The sequence below is a fragment of the Mustela putorius genome, unplaced genomic scaffold (genome assembly GCF_011764305.1).
Source record: "Mustela putorius furo isolate JIRA1106 unplaced genomic scaffold, ASM1176430v1.1 tig00000487_pilon_pilon_pilon, whole genome shotgun sequence".
NCBI classification, from domain to species: domain Eukaryota; kingdom Metazoa; phylum Chordata; class Mammalia; order Carnivora; family Mustelidae; genus Mustela; species Mustela putorius.
Genome location: NW_025421399.1, coordinates 6,265,151 through 6,281,874, shown reverse-complemented (window position 1 = coordinate 6,281,874; position 16,724 = coordinate 6,265,151). Strand labels below are relative to the sequence as shown.

Genomic DNA, 16,724 nt, shown 5'->3' with positions numbered 1-16,724 from the left:
GCCAAAGCCTAGCCCTTTCGCAGGCCCCACTTCGGGGCCACTAGGAGTGGAGGCAGAAAAGGCTCATCTTTGGCAGGAAAGGAGGTGGAGGGTTTTGTTCTGTAACATGACTTGCAGTGTCTCCTTACCCCTGGAACTAATACCCAAAGAGCAGGTAACCTAAGACCCAGATCTGTCCCCTCTCTGTCATCCTGGCTGGTGGCCAATGAGGCTGGGCAAGGGGGTGATTCCGCCCTGCGTCTCCATGGTGCTTCCCAGCCTGCATGGGCACCTTCCCCCCTGCCGGTCCCTTAGGGGTGAGGCACCCTTCTCTGGCTCAGGCACTAAAAATGTCAGATTAAGGAAGTGCCCCTCCCTCTTCTCTAAAGCTGCTTTGAACCCTCCAATGCTCTCACTTTCCCTTCCCTCAGAAATTTTAATACCAGTTTAAAAACGAGCAATAACACCCCTCTTCCTTTGGGCAGTTACAGGGGTTGAGGTACAGGGGTTGAGGGAATGGATACCCACAGTGAGGCCGAGTGGGGAGGCCAGGTCACCTTTGTTTCCAGCTTTCCTCCTAACCCCGGCCCAGCTCATCTTCTCTTTAGACCTCAAGTTCCCCTTTCTCAACACCATTATCAGCCTGTTTTCTTTCCTTCTGAGCTCCTTCACCTGTGGTCAGCTCATACTCCACGCCCAAGCTGCTGCTTCTGTGGGGGCTGCGCAGTTGCCCCTGCAGACTTGTCGTGGGCAGGGGAGGGGGCCAGGCTGCCTGCTGCTCCCGGTGCTCCCAGTGCTGCCGGCGGGTGCCGGGGAGGGCCACACCTTCCTGCGTCAGGGCAGACGCCTTTGAGCATCTGGTGGCCGCTGTGCACACTGCCAGGAAAGATGCACATAAACACAATTTCAGAAGTGTCACACGCACGCACACACCCCAGCCAGGGAGGCCTGGGCCTGCATCTCCACCCATAAGTAAATCTTGCTCCAGAGAGGGGCAGGAGGCTGGGGAGGAAAAGCTGAGCGCCGCCTACGAGCCCTAAGGGGCCCTGCGGGAGCCGAGGGAACGGACTCGGGGCTGGGGAAGCCTGCCGCCTCCCCGGCCTCCCCGGCCTCCCCGGCCTCCCCTGCCGGGGACGGGGGCGCTGAGTTGTTCTGTTCCCTGGCGCGTGTGTGGGCCGTGCTCTGGAGCCACTAGTTCTATTCCTGCCACAGTGTGGGAACAAGCTATGTTTAGGGCTGTTTGGGAACAGCTTCCAGCCAGACGGCAGGCAGAGCCCGCCAGTCCCTGGGGCGAACGAGACCCGGGTCTCCCGGCAGATATCCCTCCAGGAAGCCGCTGCCCCACCAGTGGGTGCCGGTCACCTGCCTCCTGCGCGCCTCCGACCTGTCGTGCGGGGTGCTGGGGCGGCGGCCGCCGCCGGGCAGAGGGGCAGGGAGTAAGGAGCCAGGGGCGGGGGGCGCGGCTTCTGGCGCCAGCCGTGCTGCTCTCGCTTTGTTCCTTGGAACCAGGCACTTCGGATCCTCAGGCCTCTCCCTTGTGTTAAGTGGGGTTAGGGTGCGCCGAGAGATTTGCTTGTCTGAAGGATGGAAATCTCTTCCCCCGGAGGGAGTGCCCTCTCGCAGGCCACGGCGCCCGCCCGCAGGAACCCGGGGTTCCTACGGCCGCAAAAACCCGCCACAGAAACGCATCAGGACGGCGGGCCTTGGAGCCTCCGGGGGCCCTTGTCTATGGGGTCGCCGGAGAAAGCGCTGAAGGGTGGTGGTCCCGCCGGACCCCTCGTGTAGCCTGGGGGCAGAGCACGCGGACGCCGGGCCTCGCGGCCTCGCGTGGCGTGACCGCGTGCCGGCCGCCGCTACCTTCTTCCTCCCGCGGCCGAGCGGGGGCGGCCTCTGGCGGCGGAAGGACTGAGCGGCCGGAGGGGGCGTGGGATCCCGGACGGGGCCGCCCCCGCGGGGTCTGTCAAACCGCAGGGCCCACGGAGCGCCGGGCCCGCACGAGGACCAACAGGGGGAAACTGAGGCAGCGAAAGGCCCAGGAGCGCCCCAGTCCCGCCGCAGGGGCGTCGCCGGGAGCGCCGTTTGTCCCGGGACCCCAGGCGTCTCAACCTGAACTCGTCCTCGCCCTGAGGCGTGCTATACACCCCCGCTCCGGGCCTTGCCCGGGTCCCGAGCGGGCCGACGGGGCTGCCGGCTTCTCGAGGCCGGCGAGCGCGGGGCCCGCGGGGACGGTGCGAGTGCCAGGAGCGCAGGGTCGGGGCGGGGGGCAGACAAAGGCAGGGGACGGAGAGCGAGGGAAAGACAAAGCACAGAGGGGGTCGGCGGCGGCGCCGGGGCCCCGGAGGCGGCTCCGGGCGCGTCGGAGCCAATGGGCGGGCGCGGGGCGGGGGCCGGCGGGGGCGGCGCCGCGATAAGGCGGTGGCGGCGGCGGCCGCTCGGGGACCACTGGCAGCGCCGGCAGCTCGCGCCCGCGCCCTCCTCGCACCCGAGGCGCCCCCCGGAGACAGACCACCCGCCCCGCGGCCCAGGCCGGGGCCCCGGTGAGACCCGCGGGCGGGCCGGGGAGGGGGCCTGCATCCGTCTCACAAACCCCGGCGCCGAGGTGGGGGTGCGGGCGCAAGGACCGACGCTTGCGGGGTCCCGACGCCCAGCGCCCCCGCCCGTCGCTCTCGCCCCGGACCCCGAGGCCAGCGGCCGCCCTCCCGGGCGGGCCTCCGAGCGAGGACGCAGCCGAATCCCTCTGGCTGCGTCCGCGGGGGTCCCGGGTTTGGGGTCCGGTCCTCGCGGGCCCGGGGGCGAGAAGCGGGGCGCGCGGGCGGCGGGTCTGCCGGGCGGGGCGGGCGCGCAACCCGGGAGCGCTGTCCAGGGGCTGGGCCGGCCGAGCGGGGGGCACCGGCGACCTCGGCAGCGTTGGGCCGGGGTCAGGCCGGGCCAGCGGATTCTCACCGAAGCCCCGCCCGGCCCGCCCGCCCCTGACCTCCCCTAGTCCAGGCGGGGTCCCGAGCCACAGGGCGCCCACGGCGGCTGCGCGGCGCCCCCTCCCCCGCCGCTCCCGGCTAACTCTGTTCTTCCCCCGACACATGGTTCCACTCAGGGATCTCTGCCCCTTGGGGAGCAGCGTGGGGGGCGGGCGGGCGAAAGGGGGAGGTGGGTGAGGGGCGGAAGTGGCAAGACCCAGAGCAACAGGAAATGACTTAGGGAAAGTCCCAACCGCAGCCCCCCAGTCCCCTGCCTGTAAACACTCCCACCCCACCCTGTAGGCTAGGGAAGGGCTTGTGGGGCCCGACTGACCGACTTCCCCTTGCAGAACCCAGCGGGTGCAGCGTCTCCACCTGGGGCCTCCATCACCCCCACCGAGCCATGTTCCAGGCTGCAGAAGCCGCCCAGGCCACCCCCTCTCATGTAGGTGATCAGCGGGGCGGGAGGGCTCCTCTCCTTCAGACGTCCGGCCTGGGGTGAAGGGGTGAGGGGCGGCAGGTCTGTCACCCTTTGCCCCGACCCTCCACCCCCACCCAGCCAAGCGCCTGGGTTCTGAGTTGGTTACCGCAGTCATGGTCTGGGGCAGCCCTCTGACCTGGCCCTGACTGGCCTTCTCCCTTAGGAAGCCAAAGGCAGCGGTGCAGGCAGCACGGTCCAGCGCTCCAAGGTAGGGCCCCTGAGAGTGGAGTGTTGCGGGGGTCAGAAGGGATGGGCAGGGGTCAGGCCCCTGGCTGACTCTCTCCCCCCAACAGTCCTTCAGCCTTCGGGCCCAGGTGAAGGAGAGCTGTGCCGCCTGCCAGAAGACCGTGTACCCCATGGAGCGGCTGGTGGCCGACAAGCTCATTTTCCACAACTCTTGCTTCTGTTGCAAGCACTGTCACACCAAGCTGAGGTGCGCCCTTGCCCTGCCCCTGCCCTGGCCTGCCAGCCCTGACCTGACCTGACCACAGTTGTTCTGCTTCTGCAGCCTGGGCAGCTACGCTGCACTGCAAGGGGAGTTTTACTGCAAACCCCACTTTCAGCAGCTGTTTAAGAGCAAAGGCAACTACGATGAGGGCTTCGGCCGGAAGCAGCATAAGGAGCTTTGGGCCCACAAGGAGGTGGACTCCGGCACCAAGACGGCCTGAGGCCCCTCTGCCATCCACTGTCTCTGTAAAAGAGGGCCTAGAGAGGGGCAGTGGGAAGGGTGGGAAAGAGATTGGACCTGGGCTTGAGTTGGGGGGCAGGGTGGGATGGGGATAAAGCCATCTTGCTCAGGCAGAGGGTTGGGGGGCAGGGCTCAGCTCCAGGGTTCCTTCATTCTCCCTGGGGCCAGGGTGGGGGGGTCATTTGGGAACCAGGATTGGGTTTTGCTCACCACCCTGCTTCCGACTTCTTTCAGCCTACCCCACCTCACCCCTGGCCCCCTGGGAGGCCCCCAGGCCCAGCTTCCCTATCTAGGTGCCTTTTCTCCAGCAAGGAGTCACCCTGCTCCCTCAGGGTCCCAAGCTCCCTCACTGCCACCTGGGGCCCTCTGGGGCCCCCATGTCTCCCCATCTACCTCTGCCCTTAGCCTGGTTCTGAGCCATGGAGACCAGAGGAAGGAGAGCCAGGGTGCCCTGGCTGGGCCTCACAGAATGCCCACGAAAGCCTTGGGGGTGGGGTGGGGAGGGGGAAGTGGATTAGCCCCGCCCTCCCCTGAAAGAAGAGGCGGGGCATGCCCAGTGGGGCTTGGGACCCATCTTGCACCACCGGAGTCAAGAAGCAGAAGCTAAAGCACCTGCCCTGCTGAGAGCCAGAGACTGGCTGGGGTCTGGCATGGGCCACGCTCCTCTCCTCTTGTCCCCCGTTGCTGCCGGTTCTGACTGTTGTGATCAACCCTGTTTTAAACATGTTTTAACAGATTCTGACTCTGTATTATGTGGCCTGATGGGGCAGTGGTTGGGGGGGTGGGGGACTTTGTGGCAGGAAGGATGCAGACTTACCATGCAGAAGTGAGAGGGGACATGGTCAGCCCAGAGCACTCCTGGCCTTGATTGGGGTGGGGGGTGGGGCTGGTGATGGGTGTGAAGGAAATGACACCAGCCTGAGAAAAAGAAGGGGTGCTCTTTTTTCGACAGCCAGGCCTCTGTGCTGTCATAACCAGAGTGGTTTTAGAACGGAAATTCCACTTGCTTCTCAGCCTTGGGTTGGTCACAGGAGGGTCAGGACAGCTGGCTCAGTCGGTAGAGGATACAACTCTTGATCTCACCCTGCACTGAGTGTGGAACTTACTTTAAAAAGAAAAAAAAAAAGAGGGTCAGGTCATCAGTAGGTGATGGCTCATGGCCTCACAGCCTTTCAGTATACTGCAAGGTAGAACCCTTCTGCTGAGTCCTTGTCTGGAACCCCCCTTCTCTGGAAATCAGCAAAGGATGGTGGAAACCAGCAGATTCAGCAAGTACTGTTGAAAGTTCTCTAGCTCACTGTGTCCTTCCCCATCTGTCCTCTTCCCCTTGCTTTTTCAAGCTCTAGAGTAGGGCAGCCACGGTCACCGTCTCAGGTCGTCCAAGGAGAAAACAGCTTATCTGCTACTCTGAGGGACAAGTTTACCACAGGGCAAGCAAAGCCAACCTGGAGGCCCCCAGACACCCACGCCCCGAGCAGATTATATGTGGGAAGTCTAGGATGTCTGTCCCAGACCCATCTGTTCTGATTTCCCCAAACTGTCCATGGGCTACATGAACTGGTGGAGCCAGAGGGCTGACTCCTGGGGGACATGCTGCCACTGCACCCGATATAAGACCTTAAGTTCCTAAGTGATGCCATGCCCATAGGTCAGGGTAGGGAGCGGGTACTCAAACTGGTGGCAGATGGGCCACTGTGCTGTGAGAAGTGGACACTGCCCCTTGCAGCAGAGCTGCTTCTCAGCAGAGATGGCACTGGGTCTTCAGCATGAGGAGCACCAAGAGGCTCATTCAAAGCTGGCCCAAATTCTGCATGGGAGGCCTCAGATGGGGACAAGGGGAGTCTCTCCTTGCTCTGAGCTAAGCACCAGCCGCCAATATGCCAGGGGAATAACAGAGAGGTGGCTCCTGGAGATGACTGAACCCTGCCCTGCAGAACACAGCTCCGGGGAGGACTTCCCTGCACCGAGAAGACTCCTGGACGCCGTGAAGTTCTGGACCCCAGCCACCGGTGACCCCTGGGTCGGGGGCAGCTGACAGTACCAGCTTGATAATCAGTCCCGACAGAAGCACCCTCCGCAGAGCTCCTGGAAGTGGGGAGAGAAGGGAACCACCTCTGAGCTAGCAGTGGTCTCAACCAAGTCATCCCTGCCTAGGACCCTGCTCGGAGTCACTTCAAGTTCCCTGCTGAGGGACCCAAGCTGGCTACCAGGCACCATACCTGCTCCTCCTGGGAAAACACCTACTGTCTCCACTCCCCAACTGGAAGCATTGCCACAGGACCCCTTGGGTATAAATGATCCCTTTTATTGTAAGTAATGCGCGACACTGGCCTGGCTTTGCACTGCAAGCCCTCGGTCGAGATATAGTCCAATAACTATGGCCGCAGGTTCTTCTGCACGATCCACAATTCAGACACAGACACAGAGCTGAGGTGGGTAGGAGGGGCAGGAGGGGCAGGAGGGCGGCGGAGTGTGGACTGTCCCCGGCCCTGGCCTCCCCACGTAGGTCTGGCCAAGGCTGACATAGCCCATGGAATGCTGAGCAAATGGCAGCGCGGCCCGTCTCACAGCAAGCCTGGGGCTGCCGGGGGACTGCCTTTTAGAATCCTCGGGCCCAGGCGGTCCTAGGCCCACAACTTGTTATTTGGGTTATTTAATATAAAGACAATAAATTAAAATTAAGCAACAGCTTGGTCCTGAGGATGCTGAGCCAGCATGTCCACAGTTTTTGGCACACAAAAAAAATCAGGGTCTTTCGTTTTTTTGGAGTGCAGCGTTTGTTGGCCTGTTTGCAAATTCACTTGGAAAACCCATTCCCTGTGAGGTAAGACCCCAGGAGGTGGGGCTCTGTGAGAGCCTGAAGCTGGGACACACAGAGTCGTCTTGTCGCATCCACACCGTGCTGTTTCCTCTTGGGGAACAGGGACTGGGGACGGGGGTGTAGGCCCAAGAAGAGTGCTACAGCCATCAGGATGGAGTCGTGGAGAGGCCGAGCTGCCACGTGGCGGCTTTGGTCAAGTTGAGGGGCCAGTCCCCACCCTGGGCCAGGGCTGAGGTGGAGACAGGAGCGCATGCTCACTGTCTTCAGAGGGCTGAGCTGGGGTGCCTAACAGAGGCCCCTGGGGGGAAAGGATGGAAACAGAGGGGCTCAGGCCCAACTGGCACCATGCAACACACATTCCTGCAAAACCAGCTGCTTTCATTTTCTCTTCTCTCTCTTGAGGCGTCTATCACCTGTAACAATCTAGAATTGATATATATAAAAACCATCAAATATGATCTGAGATATAAATTAACAAGTACAAGGCCTCACATTACATGATGTGAAAAGGCTAAAAACAGCGATAGAAACTACATTCATAAAAGTGCATCGTCAACATACAACGAAGGCTTTGGCTTGTTCTGGTGCCCGAGGGGAAGTGGGCATGGCTGGCAATGAGCTGCCTGGCGCTAATCCCAAGCTCCCCAGAGAGGCCCATCCCTGGGCACTGGCATTGTTATTGTTGTTGTTGTTGTTGTTCCTTTAATGACGACTCCCAAGGAAACTGGGTGTTGGGAGGGAGGAGCTCTAGCAATAGGCACATTTTGGAGGGGAGGGGCCGGAAGAAAAGACCAGCGCCCAGGCTGAGGTAAATGCGGCCAACTCTAAGCTGCTTGGAGATACTGGCTCCCCGACCCCTGCTACCATTCCTCCGCTAAGAAGAGAAAGGGGTGAGACCTCATGGGGGTGGGCGAGGCTGGCCAAGGAGGAACAGAGATGGTAGTTTGGGACAGAGTTGGTGACCTCTTACGGGCTCTCCCTTCTACCAGGCAGAGAGGGCTCTGGCCTAGCAGGGTCACGACTCACAGACAGCCTGATCCGGCTTCCCTGGCTATCCAGAAGAGCCTGCCCAGGGCTCGGGCAGCCAGCTGGGTCAGATCCCCTCACCACGCTGTCCATCTTCCTTTCTGCTCCAGTGGGGGAAAAGGTGCCAGGCCAGGAACACAAAGGCCATTACCTTCAGCTCTTTCCAATCCAGCCCAAGGCCCAAGCCCACAACAGGGATACTTAGAGCCCGAGGGCACACAGTCTCCAGTTTAGAAACTGGATACAGCATAAGAGTGACTCCAACTTGTAAAACAGAGACAATTGCATTGACAAAATGGGGTCTCCCCCCCCAAGTGGGGGCAGTTCCATACCTCAAGCCCCTGCTGGGGGAAGGGGGGTGCGGGGTCATGGGGGCAGGCAGGATGGGCTCCTCCTTCCCTGAATAAGGCAGCATAACATTTGCTTCATTCATCTTTGGTAAAGGACAGGGACTGGCGAAGCTGACCTGGGGGCTCCGGGGAGAGCATAGCCCCAGCCTCTGCCTTCCATTGGCTGTGGGATGTTGGGCTTTACCTCAGGCTTGGGTGGGCTTATCCAGCCCAGAGATGCCCTGGTGGTCTCCAGACATGGGAGGAGAAACACAATAACACTCTGAATGAAAGTAACACTATTCAGACCCTCATGTCCGTCCTGGGCCCCGAGACCCGTGGGGCTTTGGCGCTGACTGCGGCGTCAACACATAGCCCTGAGGGGAAGGCCCTCAGCGCTTTGCACACTGTTCCTAGCCCCTTCCCCTCCACGTGGAGCTTAGGATGCTGGAGCTCTCAGGTCTGGCAGGCTGGGGGCTCCCAGTCCTTGAGGCTGCAGCCACCCCACCATGGCTCTGAGCCCCAGTGGTGGAAGGGGCGCAGACGAACGCTGGTTGGACTGGAGCTCCATGGTCCACAGCATTGCCTGGGAGAAGCAGCAACTTCGCCGAGCCCCTCGGCAGCCCCTTGCCCATGCAGCAGGGGCAGCTGGCAACAATGTGCCTTGCGAGCTCAGTACACGAGCTGTGCAAAGTGGTGTGTGAGCAGCTCCTCAGCCGAAGGTCTCTGGCGGGCCTCCACAAATATGCGCCTCAGGAAGTCCCGGCCGTGCTCAGAGATGTGGGACGGCAGCTGAGGATTGGTGGGCTGGGTGGCGATCTTGAAAATGGCAGCCATGGCTTCATACTCTGCCCAAGGTGGTTTCTCTGTCAGCATCTCTACCACAGTGCAGCCCAAGCTCCTGGAGAGAGAGAATCCCATGTCATCCCAGGCTCCCTGGCCTGCCCACCATCATGAAAGGAGGGGCCTTTCTCAGAACACCCTGAGGCAGGACTGGTCAAGCTGAGGATTGACACCTCTGTAGGGGGTCCCCAAGGCCTCATCTACAAGGGCTTCATTGACCTACACCCACTTGGGTGAATCTTTAGATTGGGGAAGAGACCCCTTGGCATGGACAGAAAGAGCTCTGAGATAATCGTGTTAGTTTCCTATTGCCACTGTAACAAATTACCATGAGCATAAGACATAACAAAAATGTATTCTGGAGCTCAGAAGTCTAGAGCTAGTCTCGACGGGCTAAAGTCAATGGGTCAGCAGGGACTGTTCCTTCTGGAGGCTCTGCTCTAGGGCTGCCAGCACTCCTTGTTTCCCGGCCCCTCCTTACACCACTCCAGTCTCTTGCTTCCACTGGCCCACCTCTTGCTATCTACTCTCACCTGCGGCCTCCCTTCTGTAAGGACTCCAATTATCCTGAGCCGCCGTGGATAATCCAGGATAAGCTCCCCATCTCAAAAATCCTTCAGTTAAGCATTATCTGCAAAGGCCTTGCTGACACATAAGGAAACATTAACAGGGCGTGGGTTACTACATGGGCACCTTTGGGGAACCATGACTCAGCCCACCACAATACCGTTCTGAGGGGAAGAGATGCTCTCACAACTTCCAGGCCCTTTCAGAGGATGCACAAGAAGGAAGATAGAGCAAACACAAGCCATCTGAATGCTAGGAAAGAAAGAATCCTGCTACGATTCAGAGACTGACCCAGGCCTTCAGACTGGTGCTGCTTCTGTTAGGAATTTAGCAAACACTAGGGATGTTTTCCATGGCCCAAGTTCTCATCAATAGCAGATAGGCGCTATTTGGGGCTAAAAGGCCATGCACTTGCCGTATGCGCGGGGGTGGGCACCAACGTCCTGCACTCAGGGAGCCTGCCTCCCGGCCTGGCTCCTGAGAGGTGAGTCTCCTCTTCCTCCCGCCACACCGCACAACCCCCACAGCTCATTTCCAAGTTAGGGTCCTGACAGCCCAGATGTGGAGAGGCCATCCCCGCACGCCCTCAGCACTCACCACACGTCTGCCTTCCTTCCGTAGCCCTCACCACTGATCACCTCGGGGCTCATCCAGTAGGGCGTGCCAGTGACTGAGCGCATGCCTGTGCCTGACATGCAGATGGTCTGCAGACGCTTGCTGGCCCCGAAATCCCCCAGCTTCACGTTCCCGGCAGAATCTCGGAGGATGTTGGCTCCTAAGGCATGAAAGGGCAGAGGCTACAACTCTGGGCCCTAGAGCACTTTCTACCATCCACCCTCTTCCCCTCCCCACCAGGTCATGGGGTGGCAGGGGAGGATGGAGACTACCATGAATGAGACATGACATGCACGGAGTGCCACTGGCTCCGCCCTATAGCACAAAACGATCACTACCATGGCCAACATCTGCACAGCACTCTACAAGTGGCTTCCCCAATTACGCAATCAATCCATACCAACATCCCAAGGAAGAAATTAGAGTCTCACTTTTTAGAAAATTCAGAACGGTTAAGTGACCAGGTCTCGGGGACCCCATAGCCCGTGCCTGCTCACCCTTGATGTCTCGGTGAACGATCATGTTGCTATGCAGGTAGGACATGCCCTCTAGAATCTGCCGGGTATACTTGCGGGTCACACTCTCTGTCAGAGCTCCGTAGGCCTTCAGCTGGTCTTTCACTGAGCCCTGCAGCCACAGGAGTCAGAGGGAGTCAGCTCAGAAAAGGGTAGGGAGTGGGGCACGGCTATTTCCAGCCCCCAGCATTGCAACAAAGGAGTGATTCAGGCAATCCCAGTGAGCGAAGCCCCTGGCTTTGCTGGGGGGGGGGGGGGGGGGGGTAACCAGGCAGAGTAACCAGAATGGTCCCCTTAAGCAACGTATGACCGAAATCCAGGAGGGAGGCCCCTCCGGTCCAGGTACAGGCAGTCCTTACTCGACAGTGCCACCACCCTATAAGCCTCAGGTCAGGGGTGCCTCTTTTGTGGGTGTCCCACACGCATGGAGGAGCACGTACCCCCGGCATGTACTCCATGAAGATGGTCAGAGTCTTCTCGGCACGGTCCCGCAGGCAGCCGTAGTACTGCACTATGCGCTCGTGCTGCAGGTTCTTCAGCAGCTGGATCTCACACTCCAGAGCGCTCACCTCCTAAGGGAGGGGCCCGGGGGTTACCCTGGCTTGCAGGGTCCTGCTCCTGCCCACCTGGAATCAGCTCCGGTTGCCCTAATAAGTGACCTTGGAGGGGTCTGTCTGCCTTGGGAACTTCAGCTGGAGCAAAGGGGAACTCTCTTAACCGTCTGGCCCTGGGATGCAAGTGCTGGGCAACCCATGGGACAGTGGCGCTCCCATGCTGGAAGAAGGCAGATGCTGGGGTGGGAGAATGGGTGTAGGTACTGAGTTAAGGTAACTGCTGCATTTGTTCACTGAGATTGGAGTGTAGGCCACACTCGAAGTTGAACTCCAAAGCTAAGCTCCTTCCTGGATGAGGGGTTAGAGGCATTCCTTGGGGAGGGTGGGCAGGTACTGCTCTTTGTGACGCTGGCCGCTGCCTCTCAGCGCTGGTGGTTTGGTACTTTGGCATCAACTCAGCTCCTTATACCTAATGCCTCCCCCAGGGGGTCTAATGCTTCTTCGGACCCCAGTCTCTTCGCCCCATGGCCATGGCCAGGGTGGAGAGCAAGGGAACTTGAAGAATGATGGGGGAAGCAACGTGTAGCTTTTTGAGTAGTTAATCTACACAGTGAGACAGGAATTTCTGTTAAGGGGGGGGTAACTGGAAGCCAGACCATGGGGAAGGCAGTACCTTGCTTGTCTCGGGGCTGTCTGGATCAAACTGGACTTGTTTGGAAGCAAGTTCACGTCCTGTATCCACATCATAGCACAGATAGACCCTGCCAAAGGCACCCTGGCCCAGGAGCTTCCCACGGCGCCAATTGATGGGGGCACTAGGAGCTATAGGAGAATGGAAGGAAAGAGCATTAGCTCAGGTCCGTTATTTACTGAGATCTTCTGTTAATCTCCAGAGGCTCTGTGATGGGACCTCCGGCTCAAGACCCTGCTCACCCAGCACCCTCCCATCTCTCAGCCCAGCATCTCCACCCTGATCCGGAGCAGACTCAGTGCCCTCCCTGACCAGTGAGACCGCTGAGTCTGAGTCCTGAGAGACAGACGACTGGCTACCGTCATGGTTAAACACTCCTCTGAATTGATCAGATACCTTTACTTCCTAAGTCCCTAAACATCTGAATATGACAAAGACTGTGGAGTCCGTTTAAACACAGAGAGATTAAAGACCGGAGAGGGGGAGTGGCATGCCACACCACAGCAGAGCGAGGCCTAAGGTCCAGGAGATCTGCTGCCGACATACAGGCTCTTCCAGTGTGGTGAGGCTGGGCCACAGCAGCCTCCTGCTGAGCTGAACAGCCCCAGGGGACCTCTGGCCTCCTGCCCTGCCACCTGTCTGAGCACCCCCTGGGCAGTCCCCTCTGGCCAGGGCCCATTCCTCACACTTGGTCGGCACATTCCTCTCCTGCACGGAGAGGGCATTCTCGCTGTCCGCACTCCGCAGCCGCCCTCTGGGGTCCAGGTATTGCACTGCCAGACCCATGTTCTCGCCATTTGTGCTCAGGGAGCGGCTGGACGGCACCAGGGTAAAGAGGTTGCCTTGATGACGCCGTATTCGTGGAAACGTTCTTCTGCCTGAAGGGATGCAGGAGCCAGGGTAGAGCAAGTCAGACCCCTGGCCACGGGGCTAAATGTGCAAACCACATCATCCCGTCTGCCCTTTTACCTAATCCATGCCAGAATGGCTAATGTCCCAAGCACCCTGAGAATCAGGACAAAACCAGGAAATTAGGAAGCAGCCACGGATGGTTCAGGAAGCCCTGGCCAAAGGGAAGGCACAGGGCTAACCCTCGGCACCACATCACTCACAAGGCCAATCCACTGCTGCAGTCTGTTAGTCTTTAGCAAACCTAAACCTTTGCGGAAGCTCCATTCTGTCTGCTGCCATGGAGCAGAAGAGGGCGCTGGAGAGCGAGCACCATGGGGCACACTAGGGATTCAGACCAAGGACAGTGTTCCCAGCGGCAGCATCTTGGTTTCCAAACACCGCCCTTTCACCCATCTCCCCTCTGTCTCTAGTGCCTCAAGTGTGGCCACAGCTCCTCAGGAATAAAGAAAACATTTGGTCTGGAGGGTCTGGGCCCAGCCCCCGGCAGTGGCTTTTGAATGGTAAAGCTCTACCCATCTCCATTCTGAAGCAGCCAGCAGGGGGCAGGGTAGAGGCATTACTCACCCTCATTGTAGTCCTTGTGGTGCACAGACACGTGGTAGCGCCGGGGGTAGGTTCCACCTTTGACCCCTTTGTCATACAGCTGAGTTTCCCGATCTGAGTAAGACAGAGGAGAGGAGGAATTGCTGGTTTGGGGCAGCTCAGTGTGAGTGAGCCATTTAAGCTCCTGTGTCACCTGAGACCTCAGAGCAGCAGGCCAGAGGAGAGTCAAAATAAAGTCCTGGCTTCCCAACTTGGCTACCAAAAGCAGAATGCCTGCTGTCCCAACCAGATACCCCGTGGTGCTCTTCCAGGATCTGGGGAACTCACCAGAGAACTCCTGTCTGTTGTCTGGGAAGCTCTGAGCTCGGGACATTCTTGATTTGCGGAAGGATGGGCTGGAAAAAAAAAAACCAAAATCACAATGTAGACTTCAGCCTACTTCAAAAAGCTTCCCATGAGGGCAGAAGACAGGATGTCCAGATAGATTCTCTTTTCTGACTCCCTCCCGCATCATTACACGGGACAGAAAAACCAGAAAACAAAATATCCAGACTGCCTAGCTTACCACAATGCCTGCTTGGTGTGTAATCTTTCCTCACAGTTTGGGAGGGAAGCAGAGTTTGAGAGAAACAGCCCTTTTCTGAGTTCGGCCTACTGCTTTCTCTTTAAGAGTTTGAGGTCCAAATCTGACAGGTCCTGGAAGAATCAATTCATCCAGCCCTCGAAAACTCCACCTTGGAATCTGGCACACCACTTTCCCTTCTCGCCCTTTCCTCCCACCTTGGTAACAGGGGATGAGTTGCCAAACATCTCTTGCCCAAGGCAGTAATAAAAAAAACAACACCAAGTATCTTCCTTTCAGACTAAGCAGCACCCCACTTTAGAGATAGGGAAACTGAGGAATGGAGAGATTAAGAGAAGCTATCTGACTTATATTTGATGGGGAGCTGGGCTCTGTGTGGCTCCAGATCCTGTAAGGAGGAGAAGAAAGCCCTATGTTCAAGTGAGGCCAGGCCTCAAAGGAGTAAGTCCAGGTCACTGGGTTTTACTCCCAAGGAAATGAAAACGAAGCATTGGAGGGACAGAGGCAAAACCCAAGGATCAAGTGGATACGTTCAGCTATCTTTCCTAGAATTCACTCGAATGGTCCTCTACCTTCCATGTGATACTGCCTTCTGAGAGGGCCCTGGGTCAGAAACAGTCCAGGCAAGGACATGGGGGCCGCCTCCTACTTCACGACTACTAGACCTTCCATGGTCTTGTTCTGCTGCCCACTGCACCTCCCAGCCCTGCTTGGCCATAAAGCTTAGAAGATAATCCAAAATCAGAGTCGGTCCCTATCCTGGCAGTCTTCAGTTTGTGGCAGCAGCTCCTGGCACTTTTACCTGGGCCTCCTTGCTCCCCTGGTTGAAAAGCAAGCCCCATGCAATGCTATGAACTGGGCACCAACAAGTAACTATGACTGTACTCTATGACGTCTAGAGGGAAGACAGTGTTCATCAGTTTGCAGATCTGTTAGGAAAGACAAAGTACAAATTTGGCCAGTACCCATGTAAACAATTGATCAGTTACACAAAGGAAAAAAAAAATCCCTAAACTTGGTCCAGCCCTAAGCCCAGCCAGCCATGATCAAATATGCTATTGGGCATAACAAGGTCAAGGTGAGAGACTGGCTGGATCAGTGCCAAAGCCAACTCTAAACATACCCCTGCTGATGGGTGAACTGGCTCTACAGAACCATTTGGTATGTAAAAGACAGCACTTGTTCCCTCCTAAAGTGTGAGAACAAGATTACACACCAAGCAGATACTGTGGTAAGCTAGGCAGTCTGGATATTTCGTTTTCTGGTTTTTCTATCCCAGTTTCTTACTCCATCAGAAACACTTGGAGGGGGAAAAAAAAAAAAGAAAAAGAAAGTAAATGCACAGGTAAGAATTCAATATTTGCCCCAAAACATTGAAGGTTCACTACTTCTCAGGACAGATCACAGCAATGAGGCCAAGGGCACTAGAGCAGCATGTATTACCCAGAAACTAAAAACAAGTAAAGCGGTTGGGATAACAGAGTGAACATTTAATGCATGTGACTTGCTCTTGTGAGCTACTGTTACACTCACCTAATTACACAAACATAACATTCTCACGGTACTTGAAAAATTAAGGAGAGGGCTAGGCATCCCATAAAGAGGTTTCTTCCCCAGAGGCATGATGTTTTAACCGTGGACCTGCAGACTGCCGTCTAGATCAGAGACATACTAGCTAACTGTTTCCTCAGCCCATCAGTCCCAAACATGCCTACGCACTAGCCCCCAAAGCAGCCACAGTCCCATACCTGTCTGCCGACCTGTCCAAGGATTGGCAGCTTCCTGACAAGGAATTTTCAGCACTGCTCAGGGGATCCAGTATCTGCAAGGCAAGTCACACAATAAAACCCCAGCCCCAGCTCCAGGCCCAGCTAGGCAACTCAGGGCTCACTGACCTAGCCAAGGCCAGCAAAGAGTCCTTTTTGTCAAAATATGAAAGTACCCTTTCTCTGCCTATGCAGTGGGAAGAACGGTTAAGAAGGTACCATTCTCTCCTGTAGTATGAAAGGCAACTTCCCAGGAGGGAGAAAAATGCCTGGCCGGCATCCCAAGGAGCTCTGCCAGGCGAGCAAAGCAGAGACGCTACTTCTCGCGTTGGCATTTTGTTGGCTCGTGAACACTGGGAGCCCGGCACGGAAGCTGGTACTACCCCGCGGAGGCTTCCGTGGCGTATGGGTGGGACTGTAGTGTTTCTTCATAATTTTAAAACTTACAGAGGCAAGTATTGCCCTTGTTTCACAGGCCACTGCAGGTCTAGGAAGGTTAGGAGAATTGTTTCAAGTCACGGAACTAGCATTAGGCAGCTGATACAGATGAAGAATGTTCCTGGTTCTCAAAGGGAGGCAGTAAGTATCTACGTAAGTTAAAATGTTTCTCTAGCCCTTGGTCAATGAGGTAACAAAAAGCCTTCAGGTTAGCTTTGTCTCCAACTCATGTCCCTTCATTTTGCCCGTGGGTGGATTCCTTATCAGAGTATTCATGGTCTGAGATCCAAAGTTAAACATTACAGAGGGAAGCAAAAATCAGAATTATGAGAATTCACTAACAACATTCATAAAATTAGCTTCCAACTCAAATTACCCCTTCCTATTTAACACTAGGGTCCATCTTGCCCATAATTTAA

General features: G+C 57.3%; 2 protein-coding genes across 3 annotated transcripts in view; one reads left to right on the top strand and one right to left on the bottom strand.

Annotated features, from left to right (window-relative positions):
* Positions 1 to 2,390: 2,390 nt before the first annotated feature.
* LIMD2 (LIM domain containing 2) lies at positions 2,391 to 4,844 on the top strand. Its single transcript, XM_045080894.1, has 5 exons — positions 2,391 to 2,516; positions 3,284 to 3,378; positions 3,578 to 3,622; positions 3,708 to 3,847; positions 3,923 to 4,844. The coding sequence occupies exons 2-5, from the start codon at positions 3,337 to 3,339 to the stop codon at positions 4,080 to 4,082; spliced, it is 387 nt and encodes a 128-aa protein (XP_044936829.1). The 5' UTR covers positions 2,391 to 2,516; positions 3,284 to 3,336; the 3' UTR covers positions 4,083 to 4,844.
* Positions 4,845 to 6,391: 1,547 nt separating this feature from the next.
* Positions 6,392 to 16,724, bottom strand: part of MAP3K3 (mitogen-activated protein kinase kinase kinase 3) — a 62,204-nt gene continuing 51,871 nt past the window's right edge. For both annotated transcript variants that reach the window (XM_045080887.1, XM_045080888.1), the window contains 9 exons: positions 15,850 to 15,923; positions 13,846 to 13,913; positions 13,540 to 13,632; positions 12,750 to 12,941; positions 12,046 to 12,194; positions 11,259 to 11,390; positions 10,801 to 10,930; positions 10,286 to 10,463; positions 6,392 to 9,179 (listed from right to left, as the gene is read on the bottom strand). In XM_045080887.1, coding sequence (XP_044936822.1) covers positions 8,951 to 9,179; positions 10,286 to 10,463; positions 10,801 to 10,930; positions 11,259 to 11,390; positions 12,046 to 12,194; positions 12,750 to 12,941; positions 13,540 to 13,632; positions 13,846 to 13,913; positions 15,850 to 15,923 — 1,245 coding nt within the window. In that variant the 3' untranslated portion in view covers positions 6,392 to 8,950. The remainder of the gene's footprint in view (positions 9,180 to 10,285; positions 10,464 to 10,800; positions 10,931 to 11,258; positions 11,391 to 12,045; positions 12,195 to 12,749; positions 12,942 to 13,539; positions 13,633 to 13,845; positions 13,914 to 15,849; positions 15,924 to 16,724) is intronic.